General features: G+C 37.3%; 1 protein-coding gene across 4 annotated transcripts in view; it reads right to left on the minus strand.

Moving 5' to 3' along the window:
* Positions 1-18,291, minus strand: part of ARHGAP15 (Rho GTPase activating protein 15) — a 700,830-nt gene that overhangs the window by 565,228 nt on the left and 117,311 nt on the right. For all 4 annotated transcript variants that reach the window (XM_042243922.2, XM_027964991.3, XM_060410067.1 and 1 more), the window contains one exon: positions 7,289-7,376. In XM_042243922.2, coding sequence (XP_042099856.1) covers positions 7,289-7,376 — 88 coding nt within the window. The remainder of the gene's footprint in view (positions 1-7,288; positions 7,377-18,291) is intronic.

The raw sequence follows: 18,291 nt of genomic DNA on the forward strand, positions 1-18,291 counted from the left end.
TATAAAAAGATAAAGGCAAACTAATATTAAACTTGTAGCTTTTCCCCAATCCCAAGGGGTTATAAAGAAGACTGCCTTTGTAGAAGAGCAATGTAAGAGAAGAAGGAGTGAATACTTCTGTCCCTGATAAGATATAGCACAACTGTAGCCCTCCTTTTATGTACACATAACTTGAAAATTTTAAAGTGTTAGATTGATCTAATCAATCACTGGACATGCCCACAGATAACCTGAGGAAAATGCAAAACACTCTGGAGTACGACACATTTATTCCAGACCTCGGAGAACTTCTCATGCTATTTTAATAACAATGATTAGCACAAAGTCAAAGGTAAGCAGACACACAGGGAAACAATGCAACATGAGTGAGAACCAGCAAAAATTGACACAGACTTCAGATGTTAGAATCACAAGACACAGAATATTGAAAAAAAAAATGCCTTCTAATTTTCACAAAATAAAAGCGAGTTTTTAAAATGTGTGTGGGTGAATAACTGTAACAAATGACATAGTAAATTAAAAACATAAACTTCTAGAAATTAAAATTTTAATAACTTAAAAAACAATGATTATCACAAAGGGAGATTGAATTAAAGAATGAGAAAATGAATCAAGAGAAGTTATTTGGAATGCTTCAGAGAGACAGAAAGAAGAATATAAAGCATGTGGAGGCTAGAGTGAGAAAACACAGGTTTAACTAGGGGCTTAGAAGAAAACAAGAGAAAATGTAAAAGAAGCTTCATTTGAAAAGATAATAGCTTGGGATTTTCTATTAATAAACTACATTAATGAGAGCTATAATCAATTTCAGGGGACCTAACAATCCAGTCAGGGAGATAAAAAGAAATTGACATTTGAATGTATCATTGTGAAACTGTGGAAATATTATGAGCAACCAAAGGATGGTAGTTAGATTAACAGGTAACTTCTTGATCACAATAATGGATGACAGAAGACAGTGGAAAGCTATTTTAGATGTATTGAAAGGAAATTACTGCCAACTCAAAATTCTATATCCAGAGAGAATATATATTTCCCAAATGAGGGAGAAATAGATTTGAAACAAGCAGACGCTCAGACAGATTGTTACCACAAGACCCTTACTACAGGAATTTCTCAGAATATACTTCAACCAGAAGGAAAAGTAATCCTAGAAGGAAGATCTAAGATAGAGGAAAAAATAAATAACATGGGACGTGGCAAATATTAGGCAAATATAAATCAGTATTGAATCTATAAAACAGGATAAATAATGTCTAGTGGTGTTAACATAGAAAAGAAAGAATTAAAATACAGATAGAAATAGCATATACATTGGGAAGGAGATTAGTGAATTTTAAAAATATTCTAAAATAATATTTGAATAGCTTTAGCCTTTAATAAGTTATAATTACAGGCAAGTCATTAATAGAACACAAAATGTATCACTCCCAAATCAAGAGAGAAAAATATGAAGTGATTAAAACAAAAAGAAAGAAAAAATAAAGCAAGACATATTTAGAGAAAGAAGCAAGAAACAATATCAATGCATGCAGTGATTCCATTTTACAAATTCAAAAACATGAAATAAACTATATTTTTAAGAGCTATAGGTATAGGTGGGAAAATAATAAAGGGTGAAAAAATAATGACTAAGATGCCATTTAAGTCTGTGACAAGAGAATAAGCTATGATGACATACAGACAATTGGCAGGGCTTATAGGGTCTATATCTTGACCTGGGTGGTGATTATGCATAAATTTGATTAATAACTGTTAAAATATACAAATTTGTTTAATATATTTTGATTCTGCATTATTTTACAGTGACAATATTTTAAAATTTTAAAGTAAGTTACAAATCAGAATATAGAATATAACCACTGTCCTTTCCTTTATAAATCCAGAAAGCCCAGATCTAAGGACAACACTGGTTTTCCAATGCTCCTTTTTACAAGAGGGTCAACCAGTCTGGACCAAACAAGTGAACAAAACAAAGACAGTGCGTATAGACTTTAAAAAGGAGACAGTCTCCTCTCTTGGTGAAGACTATCTTTCTTTCTGAGGTTTCATCTGACCTGGATTTGGGATTAGGGTAATATGATATCCTTCATGTTAGAAAGTGAGTGCAGTAGTAGGTGATAATGTACCCATTTCTTTTTTTTTTTTCAGTGAAATTGCAGCTTTATTAAAGGTTCATCAGTTTGAGAAGAAAACTTATATAGACATGAACTTCAGTCCACTCATCCATTATTGATTCAAAAGCCATCCTACTCTTTAATGACCTTATTGAAAAAGAAAAAGAGAATAGGTCAGTCCTCCCTGAATAAGTCACTGAGGACCCAGAGCCTATGAAACTCAGATTTACACACACCAGCAAAGTGATTCTGTATCTCTCTTCAGGGGAGAGACTGCTTTTGATAAAAATGGGACATGGTTATAAACTGAAAGAATTTCAGTGGGAAAAAAATATAGTCACACATGGAATGTGGGATCAGGCACCACAGTCTGTGACATGCTGTATTAAATGTGAAAGCAGTAAATGTAAGAGGCAATGGAGGAAGATATATATGGAACATATATATGGACACCAGGATGTTACATCTATAACCCTAGATAGAGAAATGGCTTCATAAACAATATTTTATGCTGCCTATGGATACATATTTCTCTTTTTGGAAGACTATACATGTTGGCATTCCTTGAATTAATATACTTTTTCTTCTCTGCATGTGTGAACCAATTCAAGTGAATCAATTCAATGATAAATTATAATTATTAGGTTAGTGTAAACATAATTTCAGTTTTTGCATTGTTGAAATTTGCCATTTGATATTGGAATACATACTTAAATAAGTGTGGTTATGTTATACATCATCTGAATGCACATTTCTCACTTGATGTTCTTTTTGCTAATGACTCAGTACCTGCTGTTTATATTTATTTTAAACTATGGAAAGGATGGACAAAAAGCAAATTTGAGTGATTTTCTTATCAGAGTTCAAAATGGACTATAAAGCAGCAGAGACAACTTGTAAGATCAATGCATTTGGCCCAGGAACTGCTAATACATGTGCGATACAGTGGTGGTTTGAGAAGTTCTGCAAAGGATATGAAAGCCTTGAAGATGAATGAAGTGGCCAGCCATTGGAAGTTGACAGTGACCAGTTGAAAGCAGCATCAAGCTGATCTTCTTAAAGCTACAAAAAAGTTGCTGAAGGACTCATCAACCATTCTATGGTCATTCAGCATTTGAAGCAAATCGAAAAAGTGAAAAAGCTTAATAAGTGGGTGCCTCATAAGCTGACTGAAAATCAAGAAAATCGTCATTTTGACATGTTGTCTTCTCTTATTCTGTGCAACAACAGTGGATCATTTCTGGATTGGATTATGACATGTGGTGAAAAGTGGATTGTATATGACAACCGGCAATGACCAAGTCAGTGGCTGGACTGAGAAGAAGCTCCAAAGTGCTTCCCAAAGCCAAACTTATACTAAAAAAATGTCATGGTTACTGTTTGGTGGTCTTCTGCTGGTCTGATCCATTACAGCTCTCTGAATCTGGGGGAAACCATTACATCTGAGAAATGTGCTCAGCAAATTGATGAGATGCATCGAAAACTGCCATGCCTGCAGCCAGCATTGGTCAACAGAAACGGCCCAATTCTTTTCCATGACCACACATCGCACAATGAATGCTTCAAAAGTTGAAAGAATTGGGCCAAGAAGTTTTGCCTCATCCACCATATTCACCTGACCTCTCACCAACCAACTACCACTTCTTCAAACATCTTGACAACTTTTTACAGGGAAAATGCTTCCACAACCAGCAGGATGTAGAATATGCTTTCCAAGAGTTTATTGAAGCCTGAAGCACAGATTTTTACACTGTAGGAATACACAGACTTATTTCTCATCGGCAAAAAGTGTGTTGATTGTAATGGTTCCTATTTTGATTAATAAAGATGTGTCTGAGCCTAGCTATACTGATTTAAAATTCAAGATCCAAAACTGCAATTACTTTTGCATCAACTTAACACATTATACTTCATATTATGTACTACAGAATATAGTATATTTATTTTTAATAGAGTATATTGGAATATAATAATTATTTTAAGATTATTGTGTATATTTTTATAAACTAATTTTCAGTTCAGTTCAGTCGCTCAGTCGTGTCCGACTCTGTGACCCCATGAATCGCAGCACGCCAGGCCTCCCTGTCCATCACCAACTCCCGGAGTTCACTCAGACTCGCGTCCATCGAGTCAGTGATGCCATCCAGCCATCTCATCCTCTGTCGTCCCCTTCTTCTCCTGACCCCAATCCCTCCCAGCATCAGAGTCTTTTCCAATGAGTCAACTCTTCGCATGAGGTGGCCAAAGTACTGGAATTTCAGCTTTAGCATCATTCCTTCCAAAGAAATCCCAGGGCTGATCTCCTTCAGAATGCACTGGCTGGATCTCCTTGCAGTCCAAGGGACTCTCAAGAGTCTTCTCCAACACCACAGTTCAAAAGCATCAATTCTTCGGCACTCAGCTTTCTTCACAGTCCAACTCTCACATCCATATATGACCACAGGAAAAACCATAGCCTTGACTAGACGGACCTTAGTTGGCAAAGTAATGTCTCTGCTTTTGAATATGCTATCTAGGTTGGTCATAACTTTTCTTCCAAGGAGTAAGCGTCTTTTAATTTCATGGCTGCAGTCACCATCTGCAGTGATTCTGGAGCCCAAAATATAAAGTCTGACACTGTTTCCACTGTTTCCCCATCTATTTCCCATGAAGTGACTCTGTACTAATTATCTTGGCAAAGATTACTGTCCCCACTTTACAGATGAGGATTTTGAAACTCAAAGCAGTTGAATAACTCTTTTCAGTTTCTAAGTGGCAAAACTAGAATAGATTCCTCTGTGGTTGAACTTCAAAACTCTTCTCCTAGCCATTTTGTTGGTTTGTCTCACCAGTGCATTAGCATTTGAAGATCATTCCTATACAGATTAAAATACCATTTACTCTTCTAAACACATTCTGCACTCAGTTAAGCAGTTTCTATGTACCCCTTGCAGAAAAGGGCAGACTTTTCCCCAAAAGTACAGTGAACAATAATACTAGAACACATGTAAGGGGGCACAAGAGAAATTCAGAAACTTGAGAATAAATCTCTTTCAAAATAAAACCACAGTATCTTTAATCAAGGTCTGGCAATCATCATATCATTTCTCTGAGACTGGTATTGGTAAATGTGGGGTATCCCACCAAGCCTTGGTTAGAAATGTATCCAAGAAGTTGACTAACAAGGCAATTCATGCAGTACAAACAGGAATCTGTGATTCTTTCCCCCATTACCACAAAACATAGTTACTGCCCTGAATTTGCTTTGAAGGCAGTGAGAGAAAATGTAAGAGCACTGAAAATGGGACAGTAAGTAATAAAATAGGGACTACCCCTCCAAAAAGAAAAACAAAACAAAGGTTAACAAATTTTCTCTGAAGGTAAAATCTATTTTCAATTTACAATTCTGAAGCTTGATCTGGAGGCATGCAATGAGTGAGGTGACTTGTAAAGTTTGCCTATTATGGAAGGGGGAGTTCTCTTCCACCTGTACAAAATTAAGCAGCTGATAATTATATCTCCTGGTATGAGATTAAAATAATAAAATAAACGCAAACCAAAAGCTTTAATTTGAAATCTAATCTCTCCCATTACCCCAGCACATTCACATCAACTCTGCTCCAATGGAATTCTTCTCACCCAGCAAGACAAAGATCATCTTCTCAGCAGCCAAACTCAGAAAGGCAAGCTACTTTCCTTCCTTCCTGACTTTCCCCTCAGAACTCATTTAAAGGGAAGATAAAGGACCCATGGGTGGATGGGAGTTGTTTTGTGCCTGGGCCTTAGGGGTACTTTATTTTTCTCAAAAACAATTATCTCAACATTACTGTAGCCAAAAAATAAATAAAAAATAATAACAAAACCATAAAACAAATATCCGAGGCAGTTTAAATTAAAAATACAAAGGACTGAGATATATTTTTAATTTCTTCATAATTAGTTTACAGATTGGACTGCACTGAGACTCCAAAAATCAGCAAGCTACTTGAGGATAAAGGCTATTGCAATTATCAGGAGCAAGCCAAATGCTACCTTTTGTTCTTACTAAAATCTTCTCCTTAAAAAAAAAAATCTCCTAGCAAATGATTTTCTATTTCCTATTTAAAGAGGATTACATAGCAAACACCACTAGTGGCTGGAAAGCAAAGAACTTTCCATCGTTTTATTACCTGCCAAATACAAATTAGCTCGTTGTGGTTAATTCCTGCCAGGAGACCCCTTTCCCAGCTGCCCATCAGGCCAATGGGGTATGGCAGGTTGGTTCCTGCCCGGAGTCCTTCTTAATCAGGAGGCTGTCAGATATGCTGCTTGCCCACTGTCTCCGACATCGTGCGGCAGCTCTGGTGTTCGGGCAGTGAGGTTTTGAGCTTGAATTGCCCCAGTAACTAGCTCAGAGTTGCTCCTACTTATGATCACTGTCAAATCTCAGTGGGCATTTGTAAGGCCTTCCTCCAGGTACAAATCAAGAAGCCCTACAAATTTCACTTTGTAATAACTACAGGATACAGAAATTGTATTAGTGCCATTAGATTGAGTCATAGAACTATTCAGAAAGGTTAGCTGGATGTAGTGAAGTCATAGTTAGACTAAGATAAAAAATCACTTTGTTAACATAGAGTGTTTCCTCATTGGTATCACTCTATATTAAGGTGCCATTTATAAACAGCTTATTATTATTTATTAATGTGTGAAGCACTTTATAGCATGCTAGATAACAACTTAAATTCATGTATTAAAGATGCACATACATGGTTTAATACGATTTACGTCCTATAATATTCTTTAAAACAGCTTCCCATAGTCTCATCCGTTAAGCATTTATTACTAATGCATTTTATAACATGCTTTATAATACATTATTTGAGCAAGTAGCTGCATTTAGTGATCATTTCATAAATAAGAATAAAGCATTTATAAATGGCACCTTAATTTAAAGTGTTACCTTCCCATTACTAGATAGCTGCTCACTATTCATCTCATTTTGTGATTATTCTCCAAATGCACCACTTAATAAAACAGACACTAAGTTCTATTTTTCCTTCATCTGATTAAAACTTTATTGAGTCATTTCTTCCATCTGCTTTCAGATGTTGCTAGCTTGAAGGCTTTAGTGCGATTTCTGCTGAAACTGAACTTTCAATTCAACAATATTTCTATGAAGATGATAATAGTAAACACGGAGAACTACTCACCATGTTAGACAGCGCCTGCTGCTTGGACTCCTTGTAAAATTCAATTTTCCGACTGGAAAGAACAATCCAGGAAGTAGACCAGTTTTTCCTTAGGAGAGAAAAAAGCAAATAAAAAGCATTATTACTTGAAGAAATTAACACAAGTATTGCATAAGCAACATGTGGAATAAGTAGAGACTATCTCTTTTTTAACTAGAATTCCTAAAAGTCTTTTTCTTTATTAACATCTATAGGTGGTATGGAACATGTATAATAATAAAAGATTCTGTAGTTTTTAGATCATGGGATTTGCAGTCAAAGTTTCATTTGTAGATCTTCCTCAAATATTTCAGCTATTAAAAATCCAACTTCATGTGTCCATGTCCCCCACTCCATAAAAAGCTGTTTCTGCAGCAAACTAAAAATAGAAATCAGAACATCGTCCTTCTTTGTTCAGTTCAGTACAGTTCAGTCGTTCAGTATAGTTCAGTCGCTCAGTAATGTCTGACTCTTTGAAGCCCCATGGACTTCAGCACGCCAGGTTTCCCTGTCCATCACCAACTCCCAGAGATTGTTCAAACTCATGTCCATTGAGTCACTGATGGCATTCAAACATCTCATCCTCTGTCATCCCCTTCTCCTCTTGCCTTCAATCTTTCCCAGCATCAAGGTCTTTTCCAATGAGTCAATTCTCATAGGTGGCCAAAGTATTGGACCTTCAGCTTCAGCATTAGTTCTTCCAGTCACGACTGATGTCCTTTAGGATTGACTGGTTTGATCTCCTGTAGTCCAAGGGACTCTCAAGATTCTTCTCCAATACCACAGTTCAATAGCATCAGTTCTTTGGTGCTCAGATTTCTTTATGGTCCAACTCTCACATCCACACATGACTGCTGGAAAAACCATAGCTTTGACTATATGGACTTTTGTCACTAAAGTAATGTCTCTTCTTTTTAATATGCTGTCTAGTTTGTCATAGCTTTTCTTCCAAGGAGCAAACATGTTTTAATTTCATGGCTGCAGTCACCATCTGCAGTGATTTTGGAGCCAAAGAAAATAACGTCTGTCACTGCTTCCATTGTTTCCCCATCTATTTGCCATGAAGAGATGGGACCGGATGCCATGATCTTCATTTTTTGAATGTTGAGGGTTTTTTTGAGTGTGTGTCTTTTAAAAAAAATTTTATTGGAGGCTAATTACTTTACAATATTGTGGTGGTTTTTGCTGAATGTTGTTTTAAACCAGCTTTTTCACTCTCCTCTTTCACTTTCATCAAGAAGCTCTTTAGTTCCTCTTTGCTTTTGGCCATAAAGGTGGTGTCATCTGCACATGTGAGGTTATTGATATTTCTCCCAGCAATCTTGATTCCAGCTTGTGCTTCATCTAGTCTGACATTTCACATGATGTAATCTGCGTATAAGTTAAATAAGCAGGGTGACACATATATAGTCTTGACATACTCCTTTCCCAATTTGGAAACAGTCCATTGTTCCATGTCTGCTTCTAGCTATTGCTTCTTGACCTGCATACAGATTTCTCAGGAGGCAGGTAAGGTGGTCTGCTAGTCCCATCTCTTGAAATATTTTCCAGTTTGTTTTGATCCACACAGTCAAAGGCTTTAGAGTACTCAATGAAGCATAAATAGAAGTTTTTCTGGAATTCTCTTGTTTTTTCTATGATACAATGGATGCTGGCAATTTGTTCCCTGCTTCTTCTACCTTTTCTAAACCCAGCTTGACCACCTGGAAGTTCTCAGTTCACATACTATTGAAGCCTTTGCTAGTGTGCGAGACTCACACACTAGCCATTACTTTGATAGTGTGTGAGATGAGTGCAACTGTGCAGTAGTTTGAACATTCTTTGTCATTGGAATGAAAACTGACCTTTTTCAGTCCTATGGCCACTGCTGAGTTTTCCAAATTTGCTGGCATACTGAGTATAGCACTTAAACAGCATCATCTTTAAGGATTTGAAATGGCTCATCTGGAATTTCATTACTTTCACTAGCTTTGTTCATAGAGATGCTTCCTAAGGCCCACTTGACTTTGCACTCTAGGATGTCCAGGATATACTCCTTCTTTGTTACATCTCTTCATTGGTTTAGTACACATCAGAGTCTTGAAAACTAACCAGCTAATCTCACTGTCTAGTTCACAATATTTTTCAATGTTGAAACTCAACAGAAAGCAAATATGAAAATAAAAGGAGTCAAATGTGTTTTTTTTTCTTTTTTGCCAGTCAAACTAGCTAGAATTATAAGAAATGATACCAAGGGCTACTTACTGAAAGTGTGGAGAAATGGATTCTCCCATACAATTTTGGTGGGAGTGCAAATATTTTTTCAGGAGTGAATCTGGCAATATGTTTTTAAAAAATATTTTAAAATGTGCATATCTTTCAATTGAATAAGCTTATTACTATGAATTTAAACTGATCCTACAAATCATCTTATAAGTTAAGGCTCTCTGCACAAGAATGAAGTGCATCATTTCTTAAGTCTGCATGTAAAATATCAAAAAATGAGAGGCAGGTTATGAAAATTGTATACTATGGATTCATATAAGGAGCTAATTAACCCTGTCCTGTAGAAGAATCCTAATAAGGGAAGTTTTCAATGTCAATCATAATATAAGATATAGTTCAAAATACCATACTGCGCTATTTATCTATGACTGTCCTCACCCATCCCAGCCCCTTCTGATTATTAATTCCCGTTCATCAGAAGTTCAAACATTATATTTTTAAATATATCTTCTGTGACTTCCTCACATAGCACTTAAGACATATTGAAAAATAGTATTTTGTAAATTTCACTTCTCTCTTTCCCCCATTAAATAAAAATCCCCAAACCAACAGAAAATACTTTATATTTACAAAGATACCTCCAGTGACAAGTAATAGTGAATTGGACAGAGTAGGCAATAATTATATATTTGCTGAGTTAATGATTAAACTTAGGCATGGGGGTATAAAAAAACATTGGGTATAACAATAGTTAAATCAGAAAGTGAAACCCCAACTTTGATTGCCCTTTGCATTGCATTGTTACTTAAGTGACTAGATCTGTATAAGTTTGTGTCATGAAGAATACCCTTAGTTTAGATGGCAAAACATTAAGGAGATTAATATACATTAAGTTTCTATCTATTACATCATGTTGCTGATGTTTGCTTTGGTTTAATACTCATTTTTGAATAGCTGAATTCATTTTACAAAAGCTATTTTTTTAAAGGTTACTCAAAGACTATTCTGGGCAATATAAAACTACACAAAAATATGTTTTAAATGACCATTTAAGATCTTTGTATAATTTAGTTCCACTTTCCTCATAGACTCTAGGGGTTTGATTGAAATAACAGTTTTGATTCAGTCAAGTTAACACTTACAAGACTAGGTGGCTCTTATATGCCTGAAGCTTTCCTACTTATACACCGTTGTATTAAAAAGGAAAAACAGAAACAAAACATACATAATGTGTATTTTCCAACATGCAAATATGAACTGTATGTTGTTGGACCCACTTGTCTTCAAATAGTCACTTTTCAATCAAATGGCAATAAAGATGGGGGTAGGAATAAAAACACATAGACTTTTTTCTTCTTTCGCTTTAGTTCCTATTTCCCCTTTTATTTACCACCAGCAGCAAGATGAACTGAAGCACCTGTAGCCTTCTTCTGACAGAGGTCATAATATTAGATGACCCAAGATAGAGTAAGCATTGGCAGGACTGGTGATCTAGACTGGGCATCCTTGTTATCTCCACCCCTTACTTTGACCATATGTAACCAGCAAGAATGGAATATCCTCAGACATAACAGAATCTTTATTTAACCTGCCTGTTATATTTCCTACTATATTTTTAATCTCCTGGCAGGAGATAGTCTATACCTTATTTGCTTCCTATCTATAGCAAGCCCTGGATAAATGGTTCTGATTTGATCTGTTTCAGATGTTGATCGTTTATAGAATGTGTTGGCATTTTTCCCTTCTTTAAACTTGGAACTGGAATTGGTTAGAAATGAAATTGCATGAAATTCGATTATCTCATGGTTCTCAGAACTTTGAGCTGCTGTAAAGAGTTCCCCTCTTAGGTGAATCTGATGAACAGGCTGAAGAGGGTAGGAATTGTACGTGTTGTAACTTTGGTAATATAAATTGCTCTGGCTCTTTACATACAGTGCAATTTCTTTTTGAACTTATAAACTATAAATAATATCTATGAATACAAGGGATTTTTCCAATTTGTTTAAGACAATATCATTTCAAAAGGAAGAACAGAATGCTGGTTTTCAACATTTCAGATGCCCCAATTTTAATTCAGTTTTTCATGATCTCTTTTAAAATAAGAATTAGCATAAATTATTTTGAGTAGTATAAGTTTGATCATCTAGTGGAGATTTAGCTTCTCAAAAAGATGATGAAGATATTATATCCACTTACTAGTATAGAAAATAAGATTCAGAGTGTTTAGGTAACTTACTTAAGACCATACATTTAGAGACAAACCCAGTTTCTCTGATTCTGAAGCCTATAATCTCTTTACTAATTTATATTGTGCTTTTTAGATTAAGGAGTATAGGCGTGCTTCATTTTATTGTGCTTAGCAGATACCACATTTTTTACAAACTGAAGTTTCATGGCAGCCTTGCTTCAAGCAAGACAAAAGTCCGATAGCATTTGTTCACTTCATGGCTCAGTCACATATTGGAAATTCTCACAATATTTCAAATTTTTACATTATTGTGTTTGTTATGATGATCCGTAATCAGTGATCTTGATGTCATTACTGTAACTGTTTTTGGACGCCATGAACTATGCCCATATACGACAGGTAACTTAATCCACTGGTTGTGTGTGTCCTGAATGCTCTACTAACTGGTCTTTCCCCAACTTTCCTCCTCTCCTCAGGCATCATCCCTATGGCCTGAGACATGTCAATATTGAAATTAGGCCAATGAGTAATTCTATAATGGCCTTAAAGTGTTCAAGTGAAAGGAAGGGTCACATCTCTCTCACTTTAAATCAGAAGCTAGTCGTGAGCGCTGAAGAATTGATGCATTTGAACTGTGGCATTGGAGAAGACTCTTGAGAGTCCCTTGGACTGCAAGGAGATCCAACCAGTCCATTCTGAAGGAAATCAGCCCTGGGATTTCTTTGGAAGGAATGATCCTAAAGCTGAAACTCCAGTACTTTGGCCACCTCATGTGAAGAGTTGACTCATTGGAAGACTCTGATGCTGGGAGGGATTGGGGGCAGGAGGAGAAGGGGACGACAGAGGATGAGATGGCTGGATGGCATCACTGACTCGATGGACGTGAGTCTGAGTGAACTCCGGGAGTTGGTGATGGACAGGGAGGCTGGCGTGCTGCGATTCGTGGGGTCGCAGAGTCGGACACAACTGAGCAACTGAACTGAACTGAACTGAACTGAGTCGTGATTGTTTTAAAGGAAATCAAAAGAGCTAATCCAGTGAACACATGAATGATAGACAGGCAAAACAGTCTTACTGCTGATAATAGGGAAAGTTTTAGTGGCCTGGATAGAAATCGATTCAGACACAACACTCCCTTAAGCCAAAGCCTAACCCAGAGCAAAGCCCTAACTCTCTTCAATTCAGTGAAAACTGTGAGAGATGAGGAACCGGCAGAAGAAAATTATGAAGCCAGAAGAGGTTGATTCATGGGGTTTAAGGGAAGAAGCGTTCTCTAAAACATAAACACATGAGGTGAAGAAGCAAGTACTGACGTAGAAGCTGCAGTAGGTGGTCCAGATGACCTAGCTAAGAACATCAATGAGGGTGGCTACATTAAACAACAAATTTTCCATGTAGGCAAAACAGTCTTCTGTTGGAAGAAGATGCCATCCAAGACATCCATAGCTAAAGAGAAGTTGATAACTGACTTCAAAAACCTTAAAGCACAGACTGACTCTCTTGTTAGGGGATAATGCAGCTGGTAATTTTAAGTTGAAGCCATTGTTCATTTACCATTCTGAAAATCTTAGGATCCTTAAGAATTATGTTACAGATAGGATGAAAAATTATGGGTGATAGCACATCTCTTGACAATACGGTTTATAGAATATTTTAAGTCTAGTGTTGAGACCTGCTGCTCAGAAAAAAAGATACCTTTCAAAATATTATTGTTCATTGACAATGTACTTGGTTACTCCAGAGTGCTGATGAAGATACACTATGAGATTAATGTTTTTATGCCTGCTAACACAACATCCATTCTGCAGCCCGTGAACCAGGCAGTCTTATTATATTAAGATATACTTTTTGTAATGCTATAGCTGCCATAAGTCATGATTCCTCTGATGGATCTGGGGAAAGTAAACTGAAGACCTTCTGGAAAGTATTCAATATTCTTTATACCATGAAGAACATTCTTGATTCAGGGGAAGAGGTCAGAACATTAACATTAACATGACTTTGAAGAAGTTGATTTCAACCCTCATGAATGACTTTGAAGGGTTCATTCAAGATTTCAGCAGAGGAGTGAGTGCAGATATGGTGGGATTAGCCAGAGAACTAGAATTAGAGGTGGAGCCTGAAGATGTGGCTGAATTGTTACAATTTCATGAAAAACTTTAAGGAATGAAAAATTGCTTCTTATGGATGAGGAAAGAAAGTGATTTCATGAGATGGCATCTATTTCTGGTAAGTTTCTGTGAAGATTGTTTAAATGACAAAAAAGGATTCAGGATATTACATAAGTGTAGTTGATAAACCAGTAGCAGAGTTTGAAAGGACTGAATCCAATTTGAAAGAAGTTCTACTGTGAGTAAAATGCTTTTACACAGCACTGCATGCTACAGAGAAGTTGCTTATGAAAGGAAAAGTCAATTGATACGGTAAACTTCATTATTTTATTTTAATAAATTGCTGCAGCAACCCCAACCTTTAGTAACCACCACCCTCATCAGTCAGCAGCTATCGACACTGAGGAAAAACCCTCCACCAGCAAAAAATATTATGACTCACGTTTTGTGAGTCATATTGAGGCTCAGATGGTGATCATCATGTTTTAGCAATACAGTATTTTTGAATTAAGGTATATACATTGTTTTTTTAGACATAATGCTATTACATTATTAATAGACTACAGTGGAGTATAAACATATATTTATATGTTCTGGGACACCAAAAATATTATATGACTCTTTTCGGTGCCTTATTCTCTTTATGGAGGTGTCCTGGATCCAAACCAGCCATATCTCCAATGTATGACTGTGCCACGTTCTTGATTAAGGAGACTGCCCATATCAGCTTTCACCATAGTTTTGGTCCTAAATCTCAAGTTATAGAAGCTAGAGTGCAGAGCCTATGGCAAGGTACAAGTCATCTGGACTGCCTTATTTACTATTTTACCTAATGATAATCAGAAGGATTGGTCAAAGGCCCACTACTCTCAAGCACTTTTTTTCTCTTGGGAATTGAACTGATTTAAAGGAGTCGTGGACTGCCACCCCCACCCCGCCCCTTGTAGCTCAGCTTTAAAGAATCCACCTGCAATGCAGAAGACATAGGAGACATGTGTTTGATCCTGGGGTCTGAAAGATTCCCCTGGAGGAGGGCATGGCAACCCACTCTAGTATTCTTGCTTGGAGAATCCCATGGACAGAGGAAGCCGGGCTGCAGTCCATAGGGTCGCAAAGAGTCTGACACATTGAAGCAACTTAGCATATACCAAAAGGAGTTAATGATAAACCTTTCAACAGCTTGGAAGAAGCCAGAAGCAGGGGTGTGCTTCTAACTATGACACCACCTCTGTCTCTTTCCTGCTAGGGGGTTATTCTGGTTTGTGATGAGCAGACTCGCATGTACTCAGTAGGGAGTCTAAAACCAGAAAGTGTTTCAAAAGCCTCTCATGTGGGAGTGACTGAGAATTCACCTACTGGGAATATCTTTTACCTCATGACATAGGTCAGGACCTTTATCTTCTGAATAAAGACTTAGCTATTTTCTTTACAATATCTTTCAAGTCTATTCCCCATTTGATGTGTTTGGCCCTCTGTGTCACCTGTAATTCTCAGGATATCAGCAGAAAAGCTTCTCACCAGTTACTCTAACACAATGAGCATTTCGATGGCACTGTCAGCTCTGGAAGGGGTGTGAATTGGATCAGCTGGCAAGGGTTTGCCTTGACTTGAAATTCTAATGCTTTCTACATGCCATCAAATCCTTATAGGTGACAGTTTTTCAGTATATTGAGATTCAACTCGGGAGGTGAGTAGCTCCTTCAAGTTTAGAGGGCTTACTTACACAGGACTTTTAAATAGACCTTTTGAGGAAGAAGTGATTTTCAGAATGGAAAGAAAAGTCTCTCTACTTGCCTAGCATCCTCAGAGAAGGGACCACCACGCCTAGAGCTTTTCCACGCCTGGGCACAGTATCTGTGGGTGGTGTTTGCTGTTGTTATGCTGTCACTCGGTAACTCTTTTTTTGTGACTCCGTGGACTGTAGCCTGCCAGGCTCTTCTGTCCATGGGATTTCCTTGAAAGGATACTCAAGTGGATTTCCATTTTCTTCTCCAGGGGATCTTCCTGGCCCAGGGATCTCCTGCATTGCAGGCAGATCCTTTACCTCTCAGTCACCAAGGAAACCCATATCTGACATATAGTGAGTGCTTATGAGTGCTTATCAAAGTTTTTTTATTTCTTGTTGTTTTTATGTTTTGATATTTGGTGGTTTTGGGGGGTCCTTACCATAAGGCATGTGGAACTTCCCTGACCAGGAACTGAATCCATGCCCTCCCACTGGGGAAGCTCAGCATCTTACATGCTGGACCAGCAGGGAAGTTCTCAAATGGTTTTGAATAAAAGAATATATGGGATCTCAAATTTCAGGAGCATCACATCTAGAGTTAGACACAACTTAACGACTGAACAACCCAGTGACAAAAGGGCTACAAAGCACCTACTTCTTGCATTTCCCTTATTTATTACTTAATTGCCAAGTGTTTTGACAAGTCTTTCATAGAATCATTTTAAAACTATCTAATGTTCCTGGTTTAATACATCTTTTCTAATTTATAATTCTAGTGGCATGACCTGAGCTTTCTCCAGAGGGCTTCCTGACTTCTCATATGTGTGTCAATAAAATAAGCTGGTAGGCATACATCAGTTCTCACCCTGTGCTAGGTATGGCACCTGATACTTTGTATAAGTCAAGAAATTTAATTCCCATGCCGGTCACAAGTATCTACTGAGCATCTACCACAAGACAGATACAATTCCAAAGCCTGCATATATAAAGGCAAACAGCAGAGACCGCAAGGCATTTACCTCTAACTCATTGGAGACCGGTAGTAAACACGGGAACAAATGAATTATCCAAATAGCATTGGGAGGTAGGTGGTAATCCGCACACTACAGATAAGAGAACTGAGGTGTTGTGAGGTTACATCCTATCCCAGGGCATCACAGTCATAAATATGGGGTTCAGGCCAAGTCTTCTGAACCTTGAAGGCCACACTCATTCTGCTGACCATCTCTAGAGCAGATGGCACATAACTCTCCCTCAGCCATACTGCACTCGTCTATGGAGTGCCTCATGATAGCCCTGAGAGAGGAAGACTCCTTAGTATTGCCAAAGAGGTCCTTGAACATCTTTCTCGGAGCAAGGCTACTTCTTAGACTGATCTGGGCTATTCTGCAATGCCGAATTGGGAGCCTTTTCAGCCCTACTTTCCCAGGATAGGAGCCAATTAATGCATCAACATTTCATCATCTTAAATTTGAGGGCATTTTTTAAAAATTTTTCCACACAGAGAGATAAAAACCTAGATGTTGGATAGACTCGTGTGTTAAGTAAGACACATAAGTCAGGAAATGTCCAACTTCAGATGTCCTAGAAATAGGTGAGAGAGTCTCCACATAGCAGTTAGGTAAGGGATTGACATTAATGCTAGCGATTCAGCACAGGAAATATATCCTGGGACAATAAGTGCAAGTATTTATTTTGAATTTTTGTCACAAGATATCACATTTAAGATGGGGAAAGGGGTGGCGGTGAGGATCCTTAATGTAATTAAGAAGGAGGAAGAACTAACTTCTAATAAGGACAAGCAGTTAATGCAATTAGTGGGACATCTTCTCCAAGTGACACTTTAGAGAACATTCTTAAAATGAATCCTGACTTGCCAACATAGAAAGTAAAACCAAAACCAAACAAACAAAAAACCCTAAACCAAAGAAACTAAACACAAACAGCTTGACCAAAAATTCTTTGCATTCTATGAAATGGACACCGGATGGCAGCACATAATAAGAGCAACTTTGTAACTGCTCATCTGAAGAACACTTGATGGAAAATGGCCCTTAAAATATTTGTTATCATTGTTAGAATCTGTTAGCTTGGGCTCATGTTGAACGGATTCATCTACTCTAACACTTAAGTTTTATATATTACACTCACCTCTCCAGTGCCTCCTTTGGTAATGACATAATGGCAAACCAGAAAATCAAAGGAAAATAGATGTGAGGCTACTTTGTAAATTTCAGACTCTCTTTGCTGTTGCTTGCCTCTGTTATCTGACTTGGTTACACTGGATTTGAGTTGATTCTGCACCCCTGGTGGCAGGTGAAACTGATTTACTCCAGTGTCCTTGACTGATTTACTGAACAATCACTCAGACCCTGCTAAATATTCTGACTAGTTCTCAAACTGGTATGCAAGGAACACATTTCTTGTCTCATATCCTAAGCTTTTTGTAATCTGCCTTTACTTAAAAAAAAATCAAAGAGACATTGGTGTATAAATATATACATCGCTGTCATTACTGCAAGAAATGTAAAAGCTTTCTATTTTCACAGGGTTACTAGAAGTTGGAAATTATAATAGCACATGTTGGAAATCATGAAACTAAAGGAATCTTTTACAAAATCATTTCTCTATTCCATACTTTTCAAACGTTCCCCCTAGTCCTTAGTACTGAACATAAAAAGAGAGAAAGGCAAATGCAACCTGGAAGAATTCATTAGGATCTTGAGCAGAAAATGCTAAAATAATAATAATGTTT

Source organism: Ovis aries, chromosome 2 (genome assembly GCF_016772045.2).
Source record: "Ovis aries strain OAR_USU_Benz2616 breed Rambouillet chromosome 2, ARS-UI_Ramb_v3.0, whole genome shotgun sequence".
Classification (NCBI taxonomy): Eukaryota; Metazoa; Chordata; class Mammalia; order Artiodactyla; family Bovidae; genus Ovis; species Ovis aries.